This window comes from Trachemys scripta, chromosome 7 (genome assembly GCF_013100865.1).
Source record: "Trachemys scripta elegans isolate TJP31775 chromosome 7, CAS_Tse_1.0, whole genome shotgun sequence".
NCBI classification, from domain to species: Eukaryota; Metazoa; Chordata; order Testudines; family Emydidae; genus Trachemys; species Trachemys scripta.
In genome coordinates, this window is record NC_048304.1 from 124,867,293 (window position 1) to 124,889,022 (window position 21,730).

At 46.4% G+C, this 21,730-nt stretch overlaps 1 protein-coding gene across 1 annotated transcript in view; it reads right to left on the bottom strand.

The window, feature by feature from the left end:
* ARMH3 (armadillo like helical domain containing 3) overlaps positions 1-21,323 on the bottom strand; it is a gene marked incomplete in the record, with an annotated part of 160,145 nt that extends 138,822 nt beyond the window's left edge. Inside the window, 8 exon segments of the mRNA XM_034775830.1 lie at positions 8,791-8,877; positions 10,072-10,146; positions 10,905-10,997; positions 12,027-12,134; positions 13,107-13,253; positions 13,414-13,470; positions 14,006-14,117; positions 19,741-21,323. Coding sequence (XP_034631721.1) covers positions 8,791-8,877; positions 10,072-10,146; positions 10,905-10,997; positions 12,027-12,134; positions 13,107-13,253; positions 13,414-13,470; positions 14,006-14,107 — 669 coding nt within the window.
* Positions 21,324-21,730: the final 407 nt, after the last annotated feature.

The following is a 21,730-nucleotide window of genomic DNA, read 5'->3' on the forward strand; positions in this document are numbered from 1 at the left end:
ACCTCTGTCACCTCTCTCCTTAGTCACCCCCTTCCAAACTAGAGAGACCAAATCATTTTAACTTCTCCTCACAAGGGAGCCCCTTCTCGTTTGTCTAATTAATTTTCACTACCCTTCTGTGAGCTTCTCCTCTTGTTAAAGGCATTCCAGTAAGAGGAGAAGCTCACAGAAGCGCATATTAGAGCATAAGCTTTCGTGGACTACAGCATCCGAAGAAGTGGGCTGTAGTCCACGAAAGCTTATGCTCTAATAAATTTGTTAGTCTCTAAGGTGCCACAAGTACTCCTGTTCTTCTTTTTGCGGATACAGACTAACACGGCTGCTACTCTGAAACCTGTCATTTCCTCTTCAGTTACATTTAGGAGTTTAAACCCAGAGGAGATGGTATATCAGGACAGACCAATGGTTTGGGTAACCTGATATCCTGCCTCCAATAATGTCCAGTACTATATGTTTGATACAATGGCAGAAAACCCCCACAATGCACCTCACTGAGAAACACTACCTCCTGGGAAAAGAATGGGGAAGTTTCCTGCCCCCAGCTTATGCCTTGAGGCTGGAGGAAAGAGCCCTTTGAGTAACTGCATATGCCATTCTTCATATAAATATAATCTTCAAAAACTAAATAGAGTCTTTGCTTTGGTAATATCCTGCAGCAGTGAGTTCCACCAGTTGCTGATTATATGCAGCTGACAACCATTTCCTTTTACCTTTCTTGAATGTGCTAAGTTCAAATGTTCTCTTGCTCTACTACTAGAAGGATGGGAAACAAGGAGTACAGTCTTCTCAATATCTAGTATCACTTTCTATACCTCTGTCACCTCTCTCCTTATTCACACCCTTCCAAACTAGAGAGACCAAATCATTTTAACTTCTCCTCACAAGGGAGCCCCTTCTCGTGTGTCTAATTAATTTTCACTACCCTTCTGTGAGCTTCTCCTCTTACTGGAATGCCTTTAACAAGAGGAGGTGATCACAGACGCGCACACACACCCTGTTGGTTTATAAAATGGCGTTATTCTCTATTCCCTCACTCTCGTTTGTGAGGGCTGTCACAGCACATTGAGAAGACTATTTCCCTGAGCTGTCCACAGTGAATTACAGACCCGTCCCCTACTCGGAGATGTTACAACTCATTCTGAACCCACCCATGTATCGGACTAATACCAGTTCTTCCTTTCTGTGTGCATTAGCTCGCACTATGATCTATCTGAATTGACATTGAGTTGCCCAGGTATCCATTTACATCAGGCCCTCCTGGCATTCCTCGCTCACCTCTCTCATCTCTCCCCACAGTTTCAGAGTGTCCTTTATTTTCTCCTGCAAGAGACTTTTGTTCAAGTTTTAGGAGAGTAAATAAATTGCACCTGCCATTTTCCTATCTCCCCCTGTGGGTCCCAGCCTTAGAAGCTATGTAGGAAGCATTCCTAGTAAGCTAGAAGTATTGAGAAGCCACTAGAACATCACTGGTGTAGTACCAGGAGGGCTGAGATAGATCTTCAGCCTCCAACTGCCTCTCCTGAGAGAAACCAGAAAAATACCGTACTACCCCAGCACTCCGGAGGAAGCTGATCTTGTCTACCCGTGATCTTCACCCAAGCAGCACTCGCTCTATTCACCAGACTGGAGTTAGAGCCACATTCCTGGAGATGATACACACTCAGGGGACATCTCTTATAAGCTACCAAAGGCAATTACTGATAAATCACAGAGAAGCAGAAACATGCACAGTCAGGGAACCTCACAAGGACAGCCCGGCTACGAGCTCAACGGAGCAGAACCCGCTCCATGAATGCCATGCAGCCAAGTGACCAAAGCCATTCCGAATTCCTCCACAAGTGTAGCTGAGCTACTTAATAAACCAACGGAAACCAGAAATTCTTCACTAAGAAAACAAAGGAGAAATATAGGCTAAATACACAATCTCAACAATATTAGTTAGTCATACAAATGCAATCCAGATAGGGTGACCAGATGTCCCGATTTTATAGGGACAGTCCCAATTTTGGGGTCTTTTTCTTATATAGGCTCCTATTACCTCCACCCCCTGTCCCGATTTTTCACATTTGCTGTCTGGTCATCCTAAATCCAGAGTCCATTTATTTATGCATTCGCTGCACAGTCGTGGTGGAATCACATAGCTGGACAGCCACTCCTGCAATTCACCCTCTCCCCGCCCAGAGGGTCTCGCTCCACAGCCAGGTCTTCTAAGCAGGGAACTTTGGCCCGAGTGATGAGTGGGGGCAGAGCCATTCATCTCCCTAATGGCACTAGGGGGCACAGTTTTAGAGCCTCTCTCCCTCACTGATGCACATCCACCAAGTAACTGCTTCCACAGGGCAACAGAGAAAGGAGGAACGAGGGGAGAAAGGAGTCACCCAGACTGCTAAGTGGAGCCTCCAAGCTCCTCGGTGCAAGCAGGGGAGTGGAGGGAGAAGGTGTGTGTGACCTGTTTAAATGGAGCCTTGGCATCCCGCATGCCACTCTTCAGTCAGTTAGGCCAACAACTGGGGTTTGGGGAGCCGGACTCCTCAACCACGCTGAAAGCTCAGCGGCGAAGCTGACAGAGAGACCAAAATAGCCCAGGACTGGAGGCCTGAGAGAGGAAAAAGCAGAACCAACTGACTTCTTTTAGGCTGGGGATTGTGTGAGAGTTTTGCTGTTAACAACCAAAGGAACAATACCAGCTAATTAGACAAGCACAGGAACTGAAACAAACTGAGAAATAAACCCTCTTCAAATGTTTGACTCCCCTCAAAACATTGACTCCCATGTCTTATAAGAAAATGTGAAGGGTAACTCTTTTTCTAAACAGACCAATTTCAAATCATTCATATTTCTGATAGAGCTTCTTTCAAACGGCATGTCCTCCGACTTTCCTTTTCAAAAGATGTGATAACAGATTTGCTGCTCCCTCCTTGCTAAAGAGTCTTTTTCAAGGAGAGATTGATTAGCTGGAATCGGTGAAACTCACTAGACACAACAAAACGCTGCCATGCACAGAGCCCTGCACAGATACAAAATCTGTATCCACATCAGATCTGCAATCCACAAACATGGTCTGCAGATATCCGCAGATTCGCATCCATCTGCGATCCTCAAACACGGTCCACGGATATCTGCAGAGTTGCAAGGCTCTAGCCATGCAAACAGCAAACAATGCAATAGAGAAAAATATTTTAGCTACCATCTTTCAGTTCTCATCTTAGGCAATGTCTGTAACTCTAGTAGGCACAACACTGCCAGGCAGAAATGCGATTTTTCAAGTCGATGTGGTTTTTTAAAGAGATATATCAACTTAAGTCACTGTTCCATCTGAATTTAGTTTTTTCATCTCCTACCCTCACAAGTAACACTTCAGGTGGCTAGAAATAGTACAGATTAGAGAAAAAACATTATTCTCCCTCTCTGCCCAAGTTTATTTTCTACATTTGACAGGCCTGTGTATAGCTAGTTTCATTACCTCCCTTGTGTAGTCAATTATTTAATTTCCCCTGTTCATGTGGGTTTTTCACAAAGCAACGAGAGTGAAATATTTCCTCTGAAATAAGAATGATTATAAAACTACCAGGAGTGACAGAGGGACTTGGTCAGGTATCATAACCTGGAACTATTTTAAACTCTGTTTCTGATCATGACTGGATTTCAGATTGATGTTGTCCCTTTATAGTTCTGTATAAAGAACACACATCTCTTCGGTTCCTAGAACAGAAGCTAATCAGAGAACTGAGATATATAGTGCAGCTGCACTGGTTATGAAATCTTGGACTGGTATTCCCCATGGAGGTGTAAAGGGGACTAGAAAACAGAGCTCAGAAATCTGAAATAACATGTTCATTCAAACACACTGCTGCTTTCTTTAGAGAGACAGACAGACACACACACACAAAATCATAGGCAACTAATCAATTCTCAGCCCAATTAGATTTCCATAAGCAACTGGAACAACAATTTGGCAACCTAGGAGAGACAAAATAAAAGGGAACGGAGAGTCAGTAATACAGTCAAAGTGAAAAGAGACAGACGGGAATGCAAAGGAAAATAAGCCATGGAACAATCTGACATGCTGACAGCCAAGCACCAAACAATCCAAACTCTAAAAACGCCCACGTAAAGCAAGGGAAAGATGGCTAGTCTCCCTCACAACCAGGAGAACTGCTGCATTGTTACAGGCAGAGCTGGTAACACAGAAGGCTCCTGACACTACCCACGAGACGACCCTGCTTTCAGTTGCTTTTAACTTTGCCAAACTCTGTTTGGGCTGAAATTTTCCTTGCCGGATGTCTGCCTCGGGCTGATTAAAAAGAGAATAAATGTCAGCAATTCATTAATTTTGGATGCCCAATTGGAGATGCCCAGGACCTGATTGTGCAGCGTACTTAGCATGGTGTGGCACTTTATAGCAGGGTTTTGGAGCGGAGCCCGGAGCAGCTCCGGAGCTGCAGGGTTTTGCCCAGAGCTGGAGCAGCTCCGGAGCTGCAGGGTTTTGCCCAGAGCTGGAGCGGAGCCGGAGCACAGCTCCAAAGCCCTGCTTTATATGTTCACAGCCCCCACCGACTTCAGCTGCGGCTGTGAGTGCTCAGCACTTCTGCAAATCAGAGCCCTGGGGCTAAGTCAGGCACCCAGAAAACGAGGAACAAACGGTTAGTGACCACTTGTGAAAAGTCTGGTTTAAGAACAGCCCAGCACTCACAGGAACTCAGGGCCAGGGGCAGGGACAGAATCCAGTTCTCCAGGGCAGCATTCGACTGCCTTCACCAGGAGACCATCTTTTCTCATCCTGCAACACTCTGCCTCATTCACTGCCACTTTCCAGTTTTTCCAACAAACGAAGCAGGGGTCCTACAGACAACGGTCACCTCCACTACACAACCCTGATTCATGCCCAGAACGAGTCCATGGAAGAAAGAGACGGGGTCCTATGGAAGAAATCGTATGTGATCATGTAACTAAAGACTGTACAATAACATATACACAAGGGGGCTGAATTCAGATTGCACAGACAGACAAATTCTGTCATCTCCTAGCTTCTGAGTGCTTTGCAAGCAGCATATTATTCTTTTAATGAACAAAAGAACAGCCAGACTGGGTCCGACCAAAGGTCAACCTAGCCCAGTATCCTGTCTACCGACAGCGGCCAATGCCAGGTGCCCCAGAGGGAATGAACAGAACAGGGAATCATCAAGTGATCCATCCCCTGTCGCCCATTCCCAGCCTCTGACAAACCGAGGCTAGGGACACCATCCCTGCCCATCCTGGCTAATAGCCACCGATGGACCTGTCCTCCATGAACTTAGCTAGTTCTCTTTTGAACCCTGATATAGTCTTGGCCTTCACAACATCCTCTGGCAAGGAGTTCCCCAGGGTGAGTGTACGTTGTGTGAAGAAATACTTCCTTTTGTTTGTTTTAAACCTGCTGCCTATTAGTTTCATTGGGTGACCCCTAGTTCTTGTGTTAGGAGAAGGAGTAAACAACACTTCCTTATTTACCTTCTCCACACCAGTCATGATTTTATAGACCTCAATCATATCCCCCCTTAGTTGTCTCTTTTCCAAGCTGAAAAGTCCCAGTGTTATTAAACTCTCCTCATACGGAAGCTGTTCCATACCCCTCATCATTTTTGTTGCCCTTTTCTGAACCTTTTCCAATTCCAATATACCTTTTTTTGAGATGGGGCAACCACATCAGCACGCAGTATTCGAGCTGTGGGCGTACCAGGGATTTATATGGAGGCAACATGTTTTTGTGTGCAATTTCCTATGGTTTTTAAAAAGCTGACTGAAAAAACAAATTCCATAACGCGGAACCACATAACCCCACATGGGTCAGAGCAGGGCCACTGTCCTGTTCCATACAGGTTCTTAGCTCACCCTAATCGCTGCAGTAACAGAGCACCTTCCAGCCATATCGCTTGATGTGCAGCTAACATCTGCCACCCATGGATGGTTCTCTCTCATTCTCTCCTGGGGGAAGAACTGTGTGTGCTGTGGAGTGCTTTGTTTCAGTGGGGTGGGGTGTTAATGTCCATGCTGCTCTGTGTTTACATTAGAGGAAGCAAGCTGAAGACATGCCCCCTGATCTGGAAGTGGAAGGTGGTGGGAGGTGGCTGGTCCTTAGTTTCTGAGAGATTTCATTCCATGGTCCTGGGCTGAGGCCCATGAAAACGACATCATCTTATGGTAAAAGGTTCCAGTCGGCCTGAGGAGCGGGGCTGTGAACTACGGTCTTCAATGGGAGCATTAGGCTCTTTCAGACGTGCTAGGCCGGGGCATCCTGAGGTAAGGACCGAGATCTCAGCCTTGACTTTCTCTTCCATGGGAAGCCAGTGCAGAGAGCAGAGGAGAAGTTTGATGTGCTCACAATAGCCCACGTCGCTGAGGAGATGCACTGCAGCACCTGGGCATATAGGGTTCTACAGACCACAGAGCTGGAACTTGTTGGCTCACAGCACAGATGTCCAGCACTTGTGCTACATGAATAACTGGTAGTAGTAGTAGGCGGTTATCCTCTAGGTGGAGGAGGAGAGACATTTTGCCAGTGGGATTCCTAGCCACTTGCTAAATAGCAGAGGAGTGTTCAGACTCAGGAATCCGTGATTTAATTCCATGGACTAGATGCGTGTGTTCTGATGGCTATAGAACCTTTTGTCCTTGATTCCCCAACACCGGCTATCCCTGTCTGCCCCCACTGCTCCTATCCATCCATCCCCCGCCCTCAACTCCTGTCTCTGCCCGCCGCCCTGCCCCTCACCCATCTGCACGTGAGTTAGGCTGCTCGGTCCTCCTCCTTCTCGCTCCCTGTTCTCAGTTCTGGTGACTAGCACAATAGTGACCCCTGGCAGCCCAGAGACTTAGCGCAGGACGAATCCTGCTCAGCCCCTGCATCCCTGGGCTGCATCACGCTCAGGTGCTCTGCGGGGACGGTCAGGAGCAGTGAGGGGTTGGAGCACGCTCAGTGCAGACAGAATCTTTGGAGACTTTAGCTGCCACTAACAAACCTGTGCTGAGAATGTGCAAATAGAGATTTTCAGAGGCTTATCAATTGGTCAGATGCGGGCAGAGCTTCATGGAGCTGGTGAAAGGCACCACAGCCAAATTTCAATTCCTGCTCTAAAGCACAGGGCCGCTTCTCAACAGAACAATGATGGGAACTGTTTTAAATGGGCAAAACAACCTAACGTCGTGTAGGAAATGGCTGAATCCTTAAAAAAAATCAATTCCGCCTGAGGCAGACACCCAGCCTGGAAACAGTTCAAGTTTATAACTGGCAAAGCTATAAACAACTGAAACCATGATCGGATAGACAGTGCTCAGCACCCTTGATTATAGGCATCACTATCTGCACCACGTGTGACAAAGCCGATTCATGTTGCCATCTTTAAGTGATCAAGCTTTACTTCTGTGCTGCTGGGGTTGATGTTGCATTGTATTACACGGAATTTGAAGGCAAAACAGAGGACTAGCACAATTTGACACTTAATAAACACTGACTCATCAACCTTAGCGTCCCAGCCAAATTCTAACATGAGAAATTGCCTAACCCCCCCTGCATTTCATTTAGATACGTCGTTCTTCCTCTGCGTATGATTAGCCCCAGCATATTGTGAACAGTACAGCAATATGAACAAACACGAGGAAACCTTAATATATATCCTCTCTTCCTCAGTCAGGAATGAGGTCAGATAGAAACATGTCTCATGATTAGTGAAAACTTACGAGTCCAGAACTCATGTTTCCAAACAATTAAATTCAAAATCCCGACACTGAGGAAAACTCTTGAAGACAGACAATTATAATATCATGCCTCATGTAAAGAGACACTGATATTTCACATGTATTTTAACATTTCTTTCCTTTTCTCTCTTAAGAATAAGATCAGCAGAAAAAAAAAAAAACTTTGTAGAAACACAAGCAGATTACTAAATACAACATCCCAGCTTGGAAAAGGAAAGGAGAATTATGTTTCTTGAGAAAGCAGCAATTAGAGAGACGCAGAGCCACATTTCTCATTCTCCTAAGGAGTTGTAGGCTGTAACATTTCAGCTCATCCTCTAGTCACATGACCGACATCTCCCCGGAGAGTTCTAAATTCTTTTGACTTGATAGTCAGCTCCAAATCACATGTCCGGGGTCCGAAACCCAAGGCAACTCTATAACAACTTACTTCTCTTTGGAGAAAATATATTTTACACACACGTGCGCTACACATTAACGATTCTTTCAAGAGGGCTTCTTGCAAATCAAAGTAAAGTATTTCCATAGATAAAGTGCAAATCCCCTGAACAGCTCTCCTTTGTACTTATAAATAACTGTTTGAACACCTGCACCTTTGAATAGACATGTACATGTAAAAGAAACATATATAACAGATACTGTCAAAATGGGATGGGGAAATTGCTGACATGTTCTCTGCCAATGAGAGTGCAGATGTTGTGCCCAGTGCCTGTAATTGTCCGTTTTTACCTTGCTAAACGTTTCAATGCCTATTTCTAAAAATGATCTGGATGGCAGCACTGCAGCTCGTGCAGAACCTTACAACAGCAGGCCAGTGCGGACTCTCGCAATAGAGAGCCCACCTGCTGATAGGAAACAGATTTTAGTCTCACAGCACCAAGGGCTGTTCTCTAAGCAGCGAATAAAAGGAGGGCTTAAGGAGGTCTCAAGTTGCCGGCGCAGTGGTTGGCCTTTCCAAGTGTATTTTAGCACTCACCAACGGCTCGCATCCCAAGGACAAACTGGCTGAAGAAAGACATCAGCGTAACAAAATGGCTCTCTGCATCCAACACCTACCTCATACTTTCTGTAGTTAACTAGCAAAGCAAGAAGGACAACAGCATCATAACCATGCTCCCTGCGACTAGGTGGGTTGGATAGAATCTGAAACGAGAAGCAGGAACGAATCACGTTACCCAGTAATTGACTATGAAACATAGCTAGTTTCCCAAAGAAGCCAGGCCAAGCAGAACAATATGTAACATATCAGCATATTATGTGCTAAGTGACGTATGAGTAGGGCTCTACCAAATTCACAGCCGTGAAAAAACGTCACAGATGATGAAATCTGGTCTCCCCTGTGAAATCTGGCTATTGTAGGGGGGTCCCAGTATTGCTACCCTGACTTCGGCACTGCCTTCAGAGCTTGGCGGCTGGAGAGCGGTGGCTGCTGGTCAAGCACCCAGCTCAGAAAGCAGTGCCACCACCAGCATCAATGCAGATGTAAGAGTGGCATGGTATTATATTGCCACCCTTACATCTTCACTGCTGCTGGCGGGATGCTGCCTTCAGAGCTGGGTTCCTGGCCAGCAGCTGCCGCTCTCCAGCCACTCAGCTCTGAAGGCAGTGCCGAAGTAAGGGTAGCAATACCGTGACGCCCCTACAATAGCCTTGCAACCCCCTGCCTGACCCTCTTTTGGGTGAGGACCCGCACGGTTACAACACTGTGAAATTGAAGATTTAAATATCTGAAACCATGAAATTGAAGATTTTTTAAATGCTATGACTGTGAAATTTACAAAAATGGATTGTGAATTTGGTAAGGATTTAAAACGGTCTGTCTGAGATTTAAAACAGTGAATTGCAATGCTTATAAGAAACCAAAGAGAGCCAGTTATGTAGCACAGGCTTAGAGAGAGCAAAATGTCCCAGCCACAGCATCACGCAGCACTGGATGAGACAGTATCTCAGTGTATTGCCAGTATACACTCAAATACTTCTCCTACAAAGCATTCCATATCAAAGGGGAGAAAATCACTGGAAATACCCAGGCTGACTGTCATAATAAGTTCCTCTAGTCTAGAAATCCTCCATGAAATTAGACCCACAGAGCTATTCACCTGCTTTCTAAGCATAAAAGGCACAAGTGTAACAATCTTAAAAGCCCAACAGTGACTGAAACCAACAGACTGGAGTAAGGAGGCGACAGCATTATAAAAATCTACCGCTGAGCTAGGAGTAAGAGGTTGACACGTAACACCAGCGAGCCTCTGTTGTATTTAAAGCACCGAACAGTAAATGTACGATGAACGGCACTATGGGAAAAGACCTAACCAGCCAGAGATGAGAAACACTTACCTGTAAAATAGCTTCAAATATACTGTTAATCATCACGTATTCCAGGATTGTGTTCTGGCTGATGTTGTCTGTCACCTGGAAGCAATCAAAGGCTTTTTAAAATGATGACTGAAACTCCATAATCTCTAGTGTACTATAACTGCCTCTGGTGTGCACGGAAATAGGCACGTTCCCCTACTGAACAGCCGGGTAGGACTAGAGCAGAGCAGAGCGGAAATAGCTGTGCACGCTCACCCTCCTCCCAGCACCCCGACTCCTTTCCTGTGTGCCCCCCAAATCACTGCATCCGCCAGGAGCGTCTCAGACTCTGTGCAACGCAGGAAACTTCCACGCTGCTGTGTGTCTCTCTCAGTCCCAGGGACAGACCAACTTCCTTATATACTCATCACACAACAACAGACAGAATAACACTCCCAGCCCCAGGCCCCTTGGCCCCAAAGGGTGGAAACGACTGAGCTGGCTCGGAATCATCCCAGTACCCATCAAAGAGCACATCTGTGCTTCAGGATGGGCCAGCCCTTCGCTAGCCAGCAGCCCTTCCAAACCCACGAGGCCGCCACCCGGGGCTCTTTAACGTAGCTGCTCTCCAAAGCAACAATTCTGGAAATGACACATGGCCATAAAGACACTGATCAACTGACACTGCAATGTCAGTGCGGGAAGTAAGATCATTCTGGAAGCAGTACTTCCAGCAACCATACCCTGTACCACACTTTGTCCTCTGCACTCCCAGATCCCCCCCAGTCCTCCTGCCCCAGGGGCACTCTGGTCAGTTCGCCGGCACTCCTGCCCTTCGAGGTTTCTAAGCGAAACGTCAGTTTTGTGTTATTTACCGTTACCAAGCAGAGAAGTAGCTTCAGACACAAACTCTTCAGGCTTTCGGAGCCTTCTGCACAAAGCAGCGAGTCCAAGCTCTCCATCAGATTCTGAGGAAGGACATAGTCACAATCAGCCTTGGCGGCCTGAATCCATCCGGTTACGTATAGCACGCCAGTCTGGCTACCAAACGTGGACCACCACTAAAATCCCTCCCTCAGCCTTGTCAGGAGTCAGGGAGGAACTGGTACCAGCCACAATCTAGGTCACATGTGACATTAACTTGCTGGATCACGTTAGTCCTTATAGCACATTTGTTCAGTTATCCCACCACCCCACTGGAGCGGTTCCACAGCGAACCATCAAATCTCATCATTCATAGAAGGGTTACTCCATAACGGACACAAAAAGCCTTATTAAACTGTCCCCTTCCATCACCCCCATGGCAGGAGGTGGCACTCAAAAGCAGCGTCTGTTCCAACAGCTCATCCCCTGAAGAGCCACCCCACCGTGTAACTGATTTACAGCTCAGACGCCAGCAGGGACAGAGGCATTCTGACCTCTGACTGCTATAAACCGGACATGGGTACGTGAGCAGCCTAGCGGCAGGACAGCGTTTGCCTGTGGATAGTTAACACTGCTCAAGCAACTACACTCACTGGTAAAAGATTCAAAGGTCAGATGCTGGCTGAGTTTCCGCTGTATAAGTTCCCACCTGCCCAGCTGTACTGAGGAAAATCGAAGCACCAAAAAGACTGCTACCTTCAGCAGCTGGACTTGATACTGGGGTAACTGGGTGGAATTTTCCAGCCTGTGTTATATAGCAGGTCAGACCAGATAATCTAACAGTCCCTTCTAGCCTTAAATTCTATTCATGACAATCTAGGAATCAACACCATGGAGTGAAAGGAAAGGCACAACCTCCCTCCATCATTACGTTAGATATGTAATGAATTACAAGCGCCCTTGTGCTGGGCCTTCGGCAGGCAGAATACGCCAGGGCAGCTGCATTTAATAATTCACTGTAGTGTTCACACACGTGCATGCGCTTCTTCGTAACAGCAACCGTCTACAGAGGACAGCCCTGTAGCATAGGGCTGGCGAGCAGAACGCGGCTCCTCTGATGCCAGAGCCCTTACCTTCATGCACAGCTCGGCTTTGTCAAAGCCCATGAGCATGTTGATGATGTCAAACCCAGAGGTGGATTTGTTCTTCTGATGGACGCCGCGAATCAACGCACATAACGTCTGTGAAGGAAAGAGGGAAGGAAGCAGCTGAGCACTGGACATCAGGCCACATCTCCGGCTCGCCCAGCAAACCCCATTCCAAGCCCTGCTCCCGGGACTGACAAAGAACAGGTGCTTCAAGGGCCACCATCAATTTAGGTCCCATTCCTGTCTGAACTCTTCCCTTCCCGCTGTTCTCTGTAACTCCTCAGGTTTGGAGAACTCGGAGATTAGAGAAAATACATATTTTCCAGTGTGTTCAGTGTGCACATTTGACACCACCAGGCAGACAGCCATTCTCGCTGCTTTGCCTGTACAGTCAGACAGTTTCCTCGGGTGCCCCGCCCGGCAACAAGGGAGAGAGACATTTACAGACTAGAGAAGTGTGACTGCCAAGGCCCAGAAGGGGACACTGAGGCTGGGCCAGCACCTGACACGCTGCTTAGCAATTGTTGATGTTCCTTTAAAAGAAAATATTTCTAAAGCATAGAGCAAAATTGTATCCATATCTTTAGGGACATTTGGAGCACTCTCATCAGACAAGCCGTCATCTAATAAGCCTGGTCTCTTGTACAGATTTCACTCCACCTTCTCCAGAACTTTATTTCATTTCCTCTGTCGGGAAACTCAATGAGGGGCAGGGAGCGGGTGGGGGGGGAAAGAGAGAAAAAATGTCTCTTGGACTACCCTTCAGCTCCCAGCCGGGTTCCCTGTTGCACGGAGTTCCTCGTCTTCCTCCCTTCCCACCCCATCCCGCTGCGTGTGGTCTTCCTCACAATTCCAGAATCCCAGAATTTGCATTTTAAAGGCAATTTACATTTCCCAAGGTAGACAGGATTTTGAATGTCTCTAACCTTCAAACAAATAAATAATAAAAGCTACCAGTGAGTGTCCACTGCCTCTCAGCCACACTAAAGAAACTAGCACAAGGTGCTTGACAGTATCAATAAACGGCCCCACTCACACGGGCTCCCTAGCCATCAGCTGTGGTACCTGTAACGCATTGACTACTCGGATTGGGTGCTCTTCTCCCAAGGCCTGGATGCAGTGTTGGAACAAACAGTTAATGTTATCTTTTATCTTCATTAACTCTTCTCCATCCAGAGACTCCAGCTTGCTTTCTAGATACTCCAGGTTCACCTGTCAGGTCAAGGAATGAAGGAAAAACCAATTAATGCATTTCACCCAGCTGCTGAAAGGAAGTGGAGACCCCCAGGTGGGCAAATCCCTGCCACATCCCAGGGCAAACAAGCAAAGGCGAATCAAAAGATAAGAGGATGGCTTTCAACTCTTACGGTACCTTCATGAGGAAAAGCTCCTCCCAGAACCGAGGGCTGCATTTACTGGGGTCCTCCGTCTGAAAGAGAAAGGAGACCCCGTGAGAACAAATAGTACAGCTAGGAGAAAGGCTAAGCACACCGACAGAACATCAGAGTAAATAGTTCAGACTCCGGAAGACAAGGTTACTCACCTGTCACTGGAGTTCTCCAAGTACAATATATTGCCAATGCAGATTCCCAAAAGCGAGATTTGCAGAAGCAATTCTCGCCTGAGAAGCTTTCGTTCTTGTCTCCCAGAAATATTCTCTCCCCCAAACCGAAAAGGAGAAGATTCCTCACAGCTCCTCACTATGGAGTCCCTTCCTCCTACTGCATTGGCTCCCCTGGCCTGCCGCTCCCTTTCCTAACTTCATGGGCACCGCACTCTACATCCCCCGGGGAATGCCACTCAGTGAAACTGAAGGAGGCAGCAGAGGAAGGCACGTCATCGGAGACCGTTATGGGACAGCCTGGCTTTGATAGACGCGCGCCCTGTCTCATGGAGAAGAATCCGACACATGGAGCTCTCTCAGCAAACCAAAGGGACAAAGGAAAAAGAGGCCCAGTCCTTACCATGAAGATCTCATCGTACATTAGCACAACTTTCTCTTTCAATGGTTTCTTGGAGGCTGAAGATTTCCAGAGCAGTCCACCTTTCTTCTCTGCTTGGGCCATCGTGTACAGCCTAGGCATAAGAACAGAGACCACACTGCTGAGAACGCAGGAGGCGGCAGCATATGGCCACAGCACCTAGGAGCTGTAGTCACGGCCGGGACCCCATTGTGCTAGGTACTATCCAAACAAACAGATGGTCCCTGCACGGATGTTTTTCCCAAAGTGTTCTGTCCGCCATAGCCCTGATATCTCTGTACCCTAGAGGAACATATTAACAGCCACTAACATGCAGGAAATGGAGGGGGGTTAATTGCCACACCAGACACTGAATCAGACCAACGGTCCAGCTAGCCAGATCCTATTTCCGTTTCCAACACCAGATTGCTTCAGAGGAAGGTGCAACAAACCTTGCAGAATAGATATGGAATAGCCTGCTTATAGGGAAAGTTTCGTCCTAACCCGTCAGTCAGTGGTTGGTTTGTGGCCTGGGGCAGGAGAGCTTATGTCCCTTCCAACTTTTTGTTTGTTTTTTTTAAAGAAGTCCTTACTATAATCTTGCTAAACGCTTGGTCTCAGTGACATCTTGTGGCAATCAGTTCCACAGACTGTGCGAAAAAGTAATTCCTTTTATCGGATTTAAACCTGCCTGCCTGCTTCAATATCCCTTTGTTCTTATGTTTGGAGAAGGAAAGCAAAGAAGTGCTGATCAACCTGCTCTACGGCATGTATTATTTTGTATTTCTTCCCTGGAAAAGTGGGTGGCAAACATTACAGTGCATTACGCCGCTGAGATCCTGACCAAAATCCAATGCAAAATGCTCGCCCACTTGTGCAAGAGCTGCAAAGATTTGCCCCCCATATCAAATGCTAGTGTATTCAGGATTTTTCACTGGGTCATTGGGGCCTCACAGAAGCACACAGTTCTGCCCCAAAAGGCCCAATTATAGGATCAGGGCCTAAGTTTCTAATGAGCTGTTAGGAAAGAGACAGTGCTGTGAATGGAAATTCTCTCCTTGTACCCAGAAGCTAGGGAGGTTGCAAGATGCCTGACAACTGATGGTCACAAATACCTAACAACATTAAGTATTAGAGTGGACCCTTTCTCAGAGCAAAAGGAATTTATTTTCCAAAATTATAACAGGATCTCTATAACCCAGGAACTGCTTGGCGCCAACTTGTGCCAACACAGTATTCTTGCCAGCAAGTTAAAGTAGTATGGATTGGATGAATGGACTGTAAGGTGGATAGAAAACTGGCTAGATCGTCGGGCTCAACGGGTAGCGATCAACAGCTCGACGTCTAGTTGGCAAGCGGTATCAAGCAGAGTGCACCCTCAGCAAGTTCGCGGATGACACTAAGCTGGGAGGAGAGGTAGATACACAGGAGGGTAGAGATAGGGTCCAGAGTGACCTAGACAAATTGGAGGATTGGGCCAAAAGAAACCTAATGAGGTTCAACAAGGACAAGTGCAGAGTCCTGCACTTAGGACGGAAGAATCCCATGCACTGCTACAGACTGGGGACTGACTGGCTAAGTGGTAGTTCTGCAGAAAAGGACCTGGAGATTACAGTGGATGAGAAGCTGGATACAAGTCAACAGTGTGCCCTTGTTGCCAAGAAGGTATTGAGCTGCATTAGTAGGAGCACTGCCAGCAAATCGAGGGAAGTGATTATTCCCCTCTATTCGGCACTGGTGGGGCCACACCTGGAGTATTGCGTCCAGTTTTGGGCCCCCCACTATAGAAAGGATGTGGACAAATTGGAGAGAGTCCAGCGGAGGGCAACGAAAATTATTAGGGGGCTGGGGAAGATGACTTATGAGGAGAGGCTGAGGGAACTGGGCTTATTTAGTTGAGAAGAGAAGAGGAGGGATTTGATAGCAGCCTTCAACTACCTGAGAGGATGGAGCTCGGCTGTTCTCAGTGGTACCAGATGACAGAACAAGGAGTAATGGTCTCAAGTTGCAGTGGGGGAGGTCTAGGTTGGATATTAGGAAAAACTATTTCAGTAGGAGGGTGGTGAAGCACTGGAATGGGTTCCCTAGGGAGGTGGTGGAATCTCCCTCCTTAGAGGTTTTTAAGGCCCAGCTTGACAAAGCCCTGGCTGGGATGATTTAGTTGGGGTTGGTCCTGCTTTGAGCAGGGGGTTGGACTAGATGACCTCCTGAGGTCCCTTCCAACCCTAATCTTCTATGATTCTATGGTAGAGGGCATAGGGGGTGCATAGAGTTTCACAGGGATCCCCTCGGTCAGATGTATGCATATTAAGTTTATCAAAAGGTGGCACGTGAGATCTCCATGAAGAGCCAATAGCCCACTGGTTGCATAATCACTGTGAAACGTGTGGCTGGATATTGTTTAAGGAATTGTGTATCCGTACTGAAAATTATGTTCTTAAGGTCTGAGAGTTAAGGAAGGTCACCAGACGGGGATAAATGCTTCTCTCTCTCACTCACTGGTCATGTGTGGTGTGTATCATCTACTCCACAATGGAGGCCTGTCTACAGTCTGAGTTGGATGCTAATCAAGAGATTGTGAAATGGACAAGAAAGAGGCACAGGGAAGATCCTGGTTAGCAATGAAGACAATGGAGTGGTGGAGTATATTTGGGGGAGAGGTACCCCCCGCATCTTTCCACTGAGGAGACCAGAGGACAGTGTCATGAATGGGAGATCACAGCCAAGCTTGGCTGTAATAAACTGGAAGGATTTGGGCTGAGCATTGCCATATAAGAGATGCTGTTTTTATTTTACATGTAACTATTTGTTTCCAATATTTCTACTTTTCATTTGAATCCCTACTCTATATTAAATAAGCTTTTGCTTGTTTTCACAATAAACATACCCAAGTGCTGTGCGGTAAGTGGCGCTGCGATCTCGGGTGTAACTAGTAAGGAGGGGGGGGAATACTGTTCCTTGGCGAGCAGCAAATCTGAGAGTGTTCAGCAGACCAGGGGCTGGACATTCAGAGGTTGGGGCGTGCCTACTGCTAACCTGCAGAGGGACAGCAGAGCCTGGTAGGCTAAGAGGGGAGTGCTTGTGTTGACCGTGGCCAGTGGAGTCAGGGAGCTGACACACAGCAGGCACAGACCTCACGCTAAGGGCAGGGCGAAGCAAGATGCCTCACCCTCATGGGTATCCCCAGGAAACATCACAGTTTCTTACATTAATAATTTTCTATTTCATTGTTCTGGTTCTTCCTCACACCGATGATTTGCCCCTTATTCACTGTTGGTAGTCGTGTTGGGCCAGCTTGACTGCTGTATAAAGAAACAATCATTGCCCTGCTCTAGTGACGTGTGCCTGCGATTGTTAAACGTGTCACAAGGCCTGGGCGTTCGATCCCTGAACCTTCCGAGGTACTCACAGGCCTGCGTCTAATGTTGCAATCAATACAGTAATTTTGATGCTACACAGTATATGAGATTTATTCCAAATTACCTATTTACATCGCTCCATAGGATAAACATTTCCCAAGCAAACACTAAAACGTTTTAGCAACCTCCTAACCTTCTCTACGCATCACACCGGCGCATGGAGGGAATGGAGCACCTCGCCTCGCTCAAACCCCGCGCGGCCTCCTGAACTCTCTGCCACTCTCCCCATACCACCAAGGGGGGTTTTACAGAACTCCATTGCCTGCACAGGCAACACACCCGGCAGTACAGATTAGAGCGGAAGCAGCCTCCAGGAAAGGAAGGGCAGGCGCTTGCAGCAGCTAAGTCAGCAATGATAAATTATGCACACAGAGGTAAGTGCACTGCAGTACATTTCTGGTGCCCCTTGAGCTTCCCAAGTCTGCAGTCATGGAGACAGCTGTGGAATTCAGCTTCCAAAGCAGAATGCCTGGACTCCTCAAGAACATGAAAACAGCCAGACTGGGTCAGACCAATGGTCCATCTAACCCAATGTCCTGTCTACTGAGAGTAGCCAATGCCAGGTGCCCCAGAGGGAATGAACAGAACAGGGAATCATCAAGTGATCCATCCCCCGTCGCCCATTCCCAGCTTCTGGCAAACAGAGGCTAGGGACACCATCCCTGCCCATCCTGGCTAATAGCCACCGATGGACCTGTCCTCCATTAATTTATCTAGTTCTTTTTTTAACTCTGGCCTTCACAACATCTTGGCCTTCACAACATCCTCTGGCAAGGAGTTCCACAGGTTGACTGTACATTTTGTGAAAAAATACTTCCTTTTGTTTGTTTTAAACCTGCTGCCTATTAATTTCATTTGGTGGCCCCTAGTTTGTGTGTTATAAGGAGTAAATAACATTTCCTTATTTACTTTCTCCACACCAGTCACGATTTTATAGACCTCTACCATATCTCCCCTTAGTCGTCTCTTTTCCAAGACTCCTTCCACGGTATGTTCAAAGAGCAAGCTACCATTCCCTCAAAGAACAGATTTCAATGACTAATGGGTGTCCATTTCAGAAGAGAGATTTGGATTTCATTTGCTACCGACACAGGGCTTTGAGTGCCTCACAGCACTGTGAATCATGTGATATGCACCCGAAGAAGTGGGCAGTAGCCCACGAAAGCTTATGCTCTAATAAATTTGTTAGTCTCTAAGGTGCCACAAGTCCTCCTGTTCTTTTCACAGTATTGTAATTACTGAACCACATCTTACAGCTATTGGACCAGCACTTTTATAGCCTGGCAGGCCCTTCATCCAATTAAGATCTGAGGGAAGTTTAAGTAAAACAAACTAGAAAGAAAACATTGTTAAATCATCTTGATGGCTTCCCTCCTCGAGACTCTCCATTTCTTTTTAACTGTGTCATGGGAAATAAGATGTCTCCCCGATCAGGAAAAATAATTGGAAACAGAAAGGTTTCTATTAGCAAGCAAATCAAAACTGATGCCATTCTGAGCCTGGAGATACAGATCTTGCATGAGATTACCCAAAACAAGCTCTCCAACTGGAATCACAAGTTTCTGTATCCAAAACAGCACACAGCCCCAGTGCACAAACACATCTATCAGTGTGCTTCTAATTGGATTACAGCTAATGAATCTCAATGTCAATGCTAATAAACTCATTTGCAGTGCTCCTGGGTCTGTGTTCTTGCACCAAACTGGGGGGGCGGGAGGGAATCAATACACTCCATGTGCATGATGCAGACCAAAGGAGCTGTGAGAGGTGCAGTATGTTTTAGCACTTTTCTCGCACGTCTAGAAAGACAGCAGATTCTAAACGCCAAGCGAACAAGTGCTTGCTGCCAGGCTAGCATCAGAAAGACGAGATCATGTAAAACTCCAAGTCTTTGTCAAGATAAGGACTGGGGTTTGGCCTCTCTTAACCTAAGTGACAGGGAAAGCACACACAGAAGATTGCTAGAGGCAACAATAAAATAATGCCTTTGTTTAGAATTTGTGATTCCAGGGACTACAAATGAGCATGTGGAGGAACCAGAAGAGAAAAGTTCAACTCTCCTTTCATTCCAAAGCACCTGGTCTCATGACCTAGGACCATCAGCCAGCGCTAATGGGGTTTTGTTTTCATTTTATGCAATTATATGATGCATCTAGCAGCAAGAAATAGAAATTTTAGAAATTAACAGCTGCCTTTAGCTGGTGAGGGCTTTCTAAGCACCTGCAGAAAATACTGAACATTCCTATAACCTTGTTGTTGAAAACTTTTATACATGCTAGAGATGCTGAATGAGCAGACTTTAGAAACAATGGGACTAACCGGCTACAGTTAACAGAGCTACTCCTTCAAACAGATGACTGATGTAAAGGCATCAACATGTTTTCATACTCTTGGGTTCAGAAGGATAATTCTATTCACAGGCAGCTGTGCGCCAGGAGAGCTACCCCCCAGAGCTGCAGTACACCAGCCACTTCTCTGCACAGCGGAAGTTCAGGACACTTCATCTGGGACTAAAGAGACATGGCATCATGAAAGTGGAGACACAAAAGCCATGGTAGGTAAGTGTTCGTGCAGAAAAGCTTTGTCTACACCACAGAGTACCTACTGCCAATCCTGGGCTCAGCATGATTTGGCACTGAATGGGCAGCCAAGCACAAGGCATGCTTAGCACATCTACCGCTCATTTCATTTTAGAATCCACAGCAGAGTTCCGCAAACCAAACATGTGACATTCAAATGAACACACTATTATTAACTTGTCACTCAAATACCCACAGAAATTGCAAGCAAAAACCTTAACAATGCTAAGGCTGGGGCTTTGATCACACAAACCTGGCCAGCGAAAGCTACGATTTCCACAACAGCCGTAATGCAGCCCCCTCGCAAATACATACTTTGTCTCTTGTAATGGCAAAAATCATATTACTGTATATGGTTTTAACGATAACAACTCTAAACTCCACGTATCCTACATGTGGTTACTGGTCGATCCATATCTTTGAATTTCCAGACTTTGGTATGTACATCTCAATGTGAACGTTGCATTAGCATTGCTTTGCATTTTGTTTCCTTGTCTAATAAACCTGAATATTTTCGTGTTTGTGAGCAATCTCACACACACACACATTCCAGTACACAGTCCTAGAAATAAACCATTGCAATTTTTTTAGCATGCAATGCTCAATAACCACATTCTTGTTCACCACTGCAGCGTCACACTGTTCTTCAGAGCAGGAAAACAGCACTGCAGGGTATGAAATCTACATTAGTCCAAAACCCAGGACTTGTTATATGGAGTTAATATTCAATGGCAACAAATACACTGAAAAACGTGGACTTAGTTGATACTTGCTTTAAAGTCCAATGTCTTTCAACTTGGCACTGCGAGAAAGGCTGGGCTCACCCATACAAATGATTTCAAGACTAGTGAATGCTCCTAGCACCAAGCACTGACTGCTAGGCCCATACCAACCAGGGTTTGTTTCTAAACTTATTTTGCAGTTGTGCAAATACAAAACTAGCCCCTGCATTATGAAGCACAGAGCTGTCATGAAAACTGACTTTGTAAGGTCCCATTGTGAGGCTCCACATCTGTCATCTCGCAATGATTCCGTTGCAAATGTGCCCAGTTTGCAAGTAAAACAATGTTTTTCCTAACCCATGGCCCTTCACGCTTCCCCCCCCCCAAGTCTGTGAGGCTGGATTCTTTTCACTGCGCAAGTCGTGACCTATAATAAAGATTCTGCAGGCTAAATGACGCTCACAGTGACACCTGTGCAACGCCACTATCTACAAATTAGGCCCTGTATGATCCCAGAAGTGATCACATAACTGAAAATTAATAGGAGCTTAGGTACAAATGATCATGACTTGATCACACTTATAATGTGCAAGCAGAATAAAGTCCAGACAAGCAACACACACCCACACTTCTTTAATATGGTCAATTTCACAAAGCTGAAAACAATTATGAGCCAAATTAGCTGGTAGGAAGAATATAATCAGAAAAACACGAATACAGGTCTGTCTCATCTTACGCTGGGGTTACGTTCTGCAGTCAGCGCGTAAAGTGAAAATCGCTTATAGTCAGAATTACATTGAGTGTAATGGCGGGCGGAATCGCCCGCACTACAGGCAGGGCCGGCTCTGGCTTTTTTGCCGGCCCAAACAAAACAAAAAAAAAAGGGCAGCCGGAGCGGCGAAGCAACAACAAACAACAACAACAAAAAACAGGGTGCAGAGCGGCCTGAGCGGCCAACCAAAAAAACACCACAAAAACCGGGTGCAAACTTTCGGTGCCACTTACTTG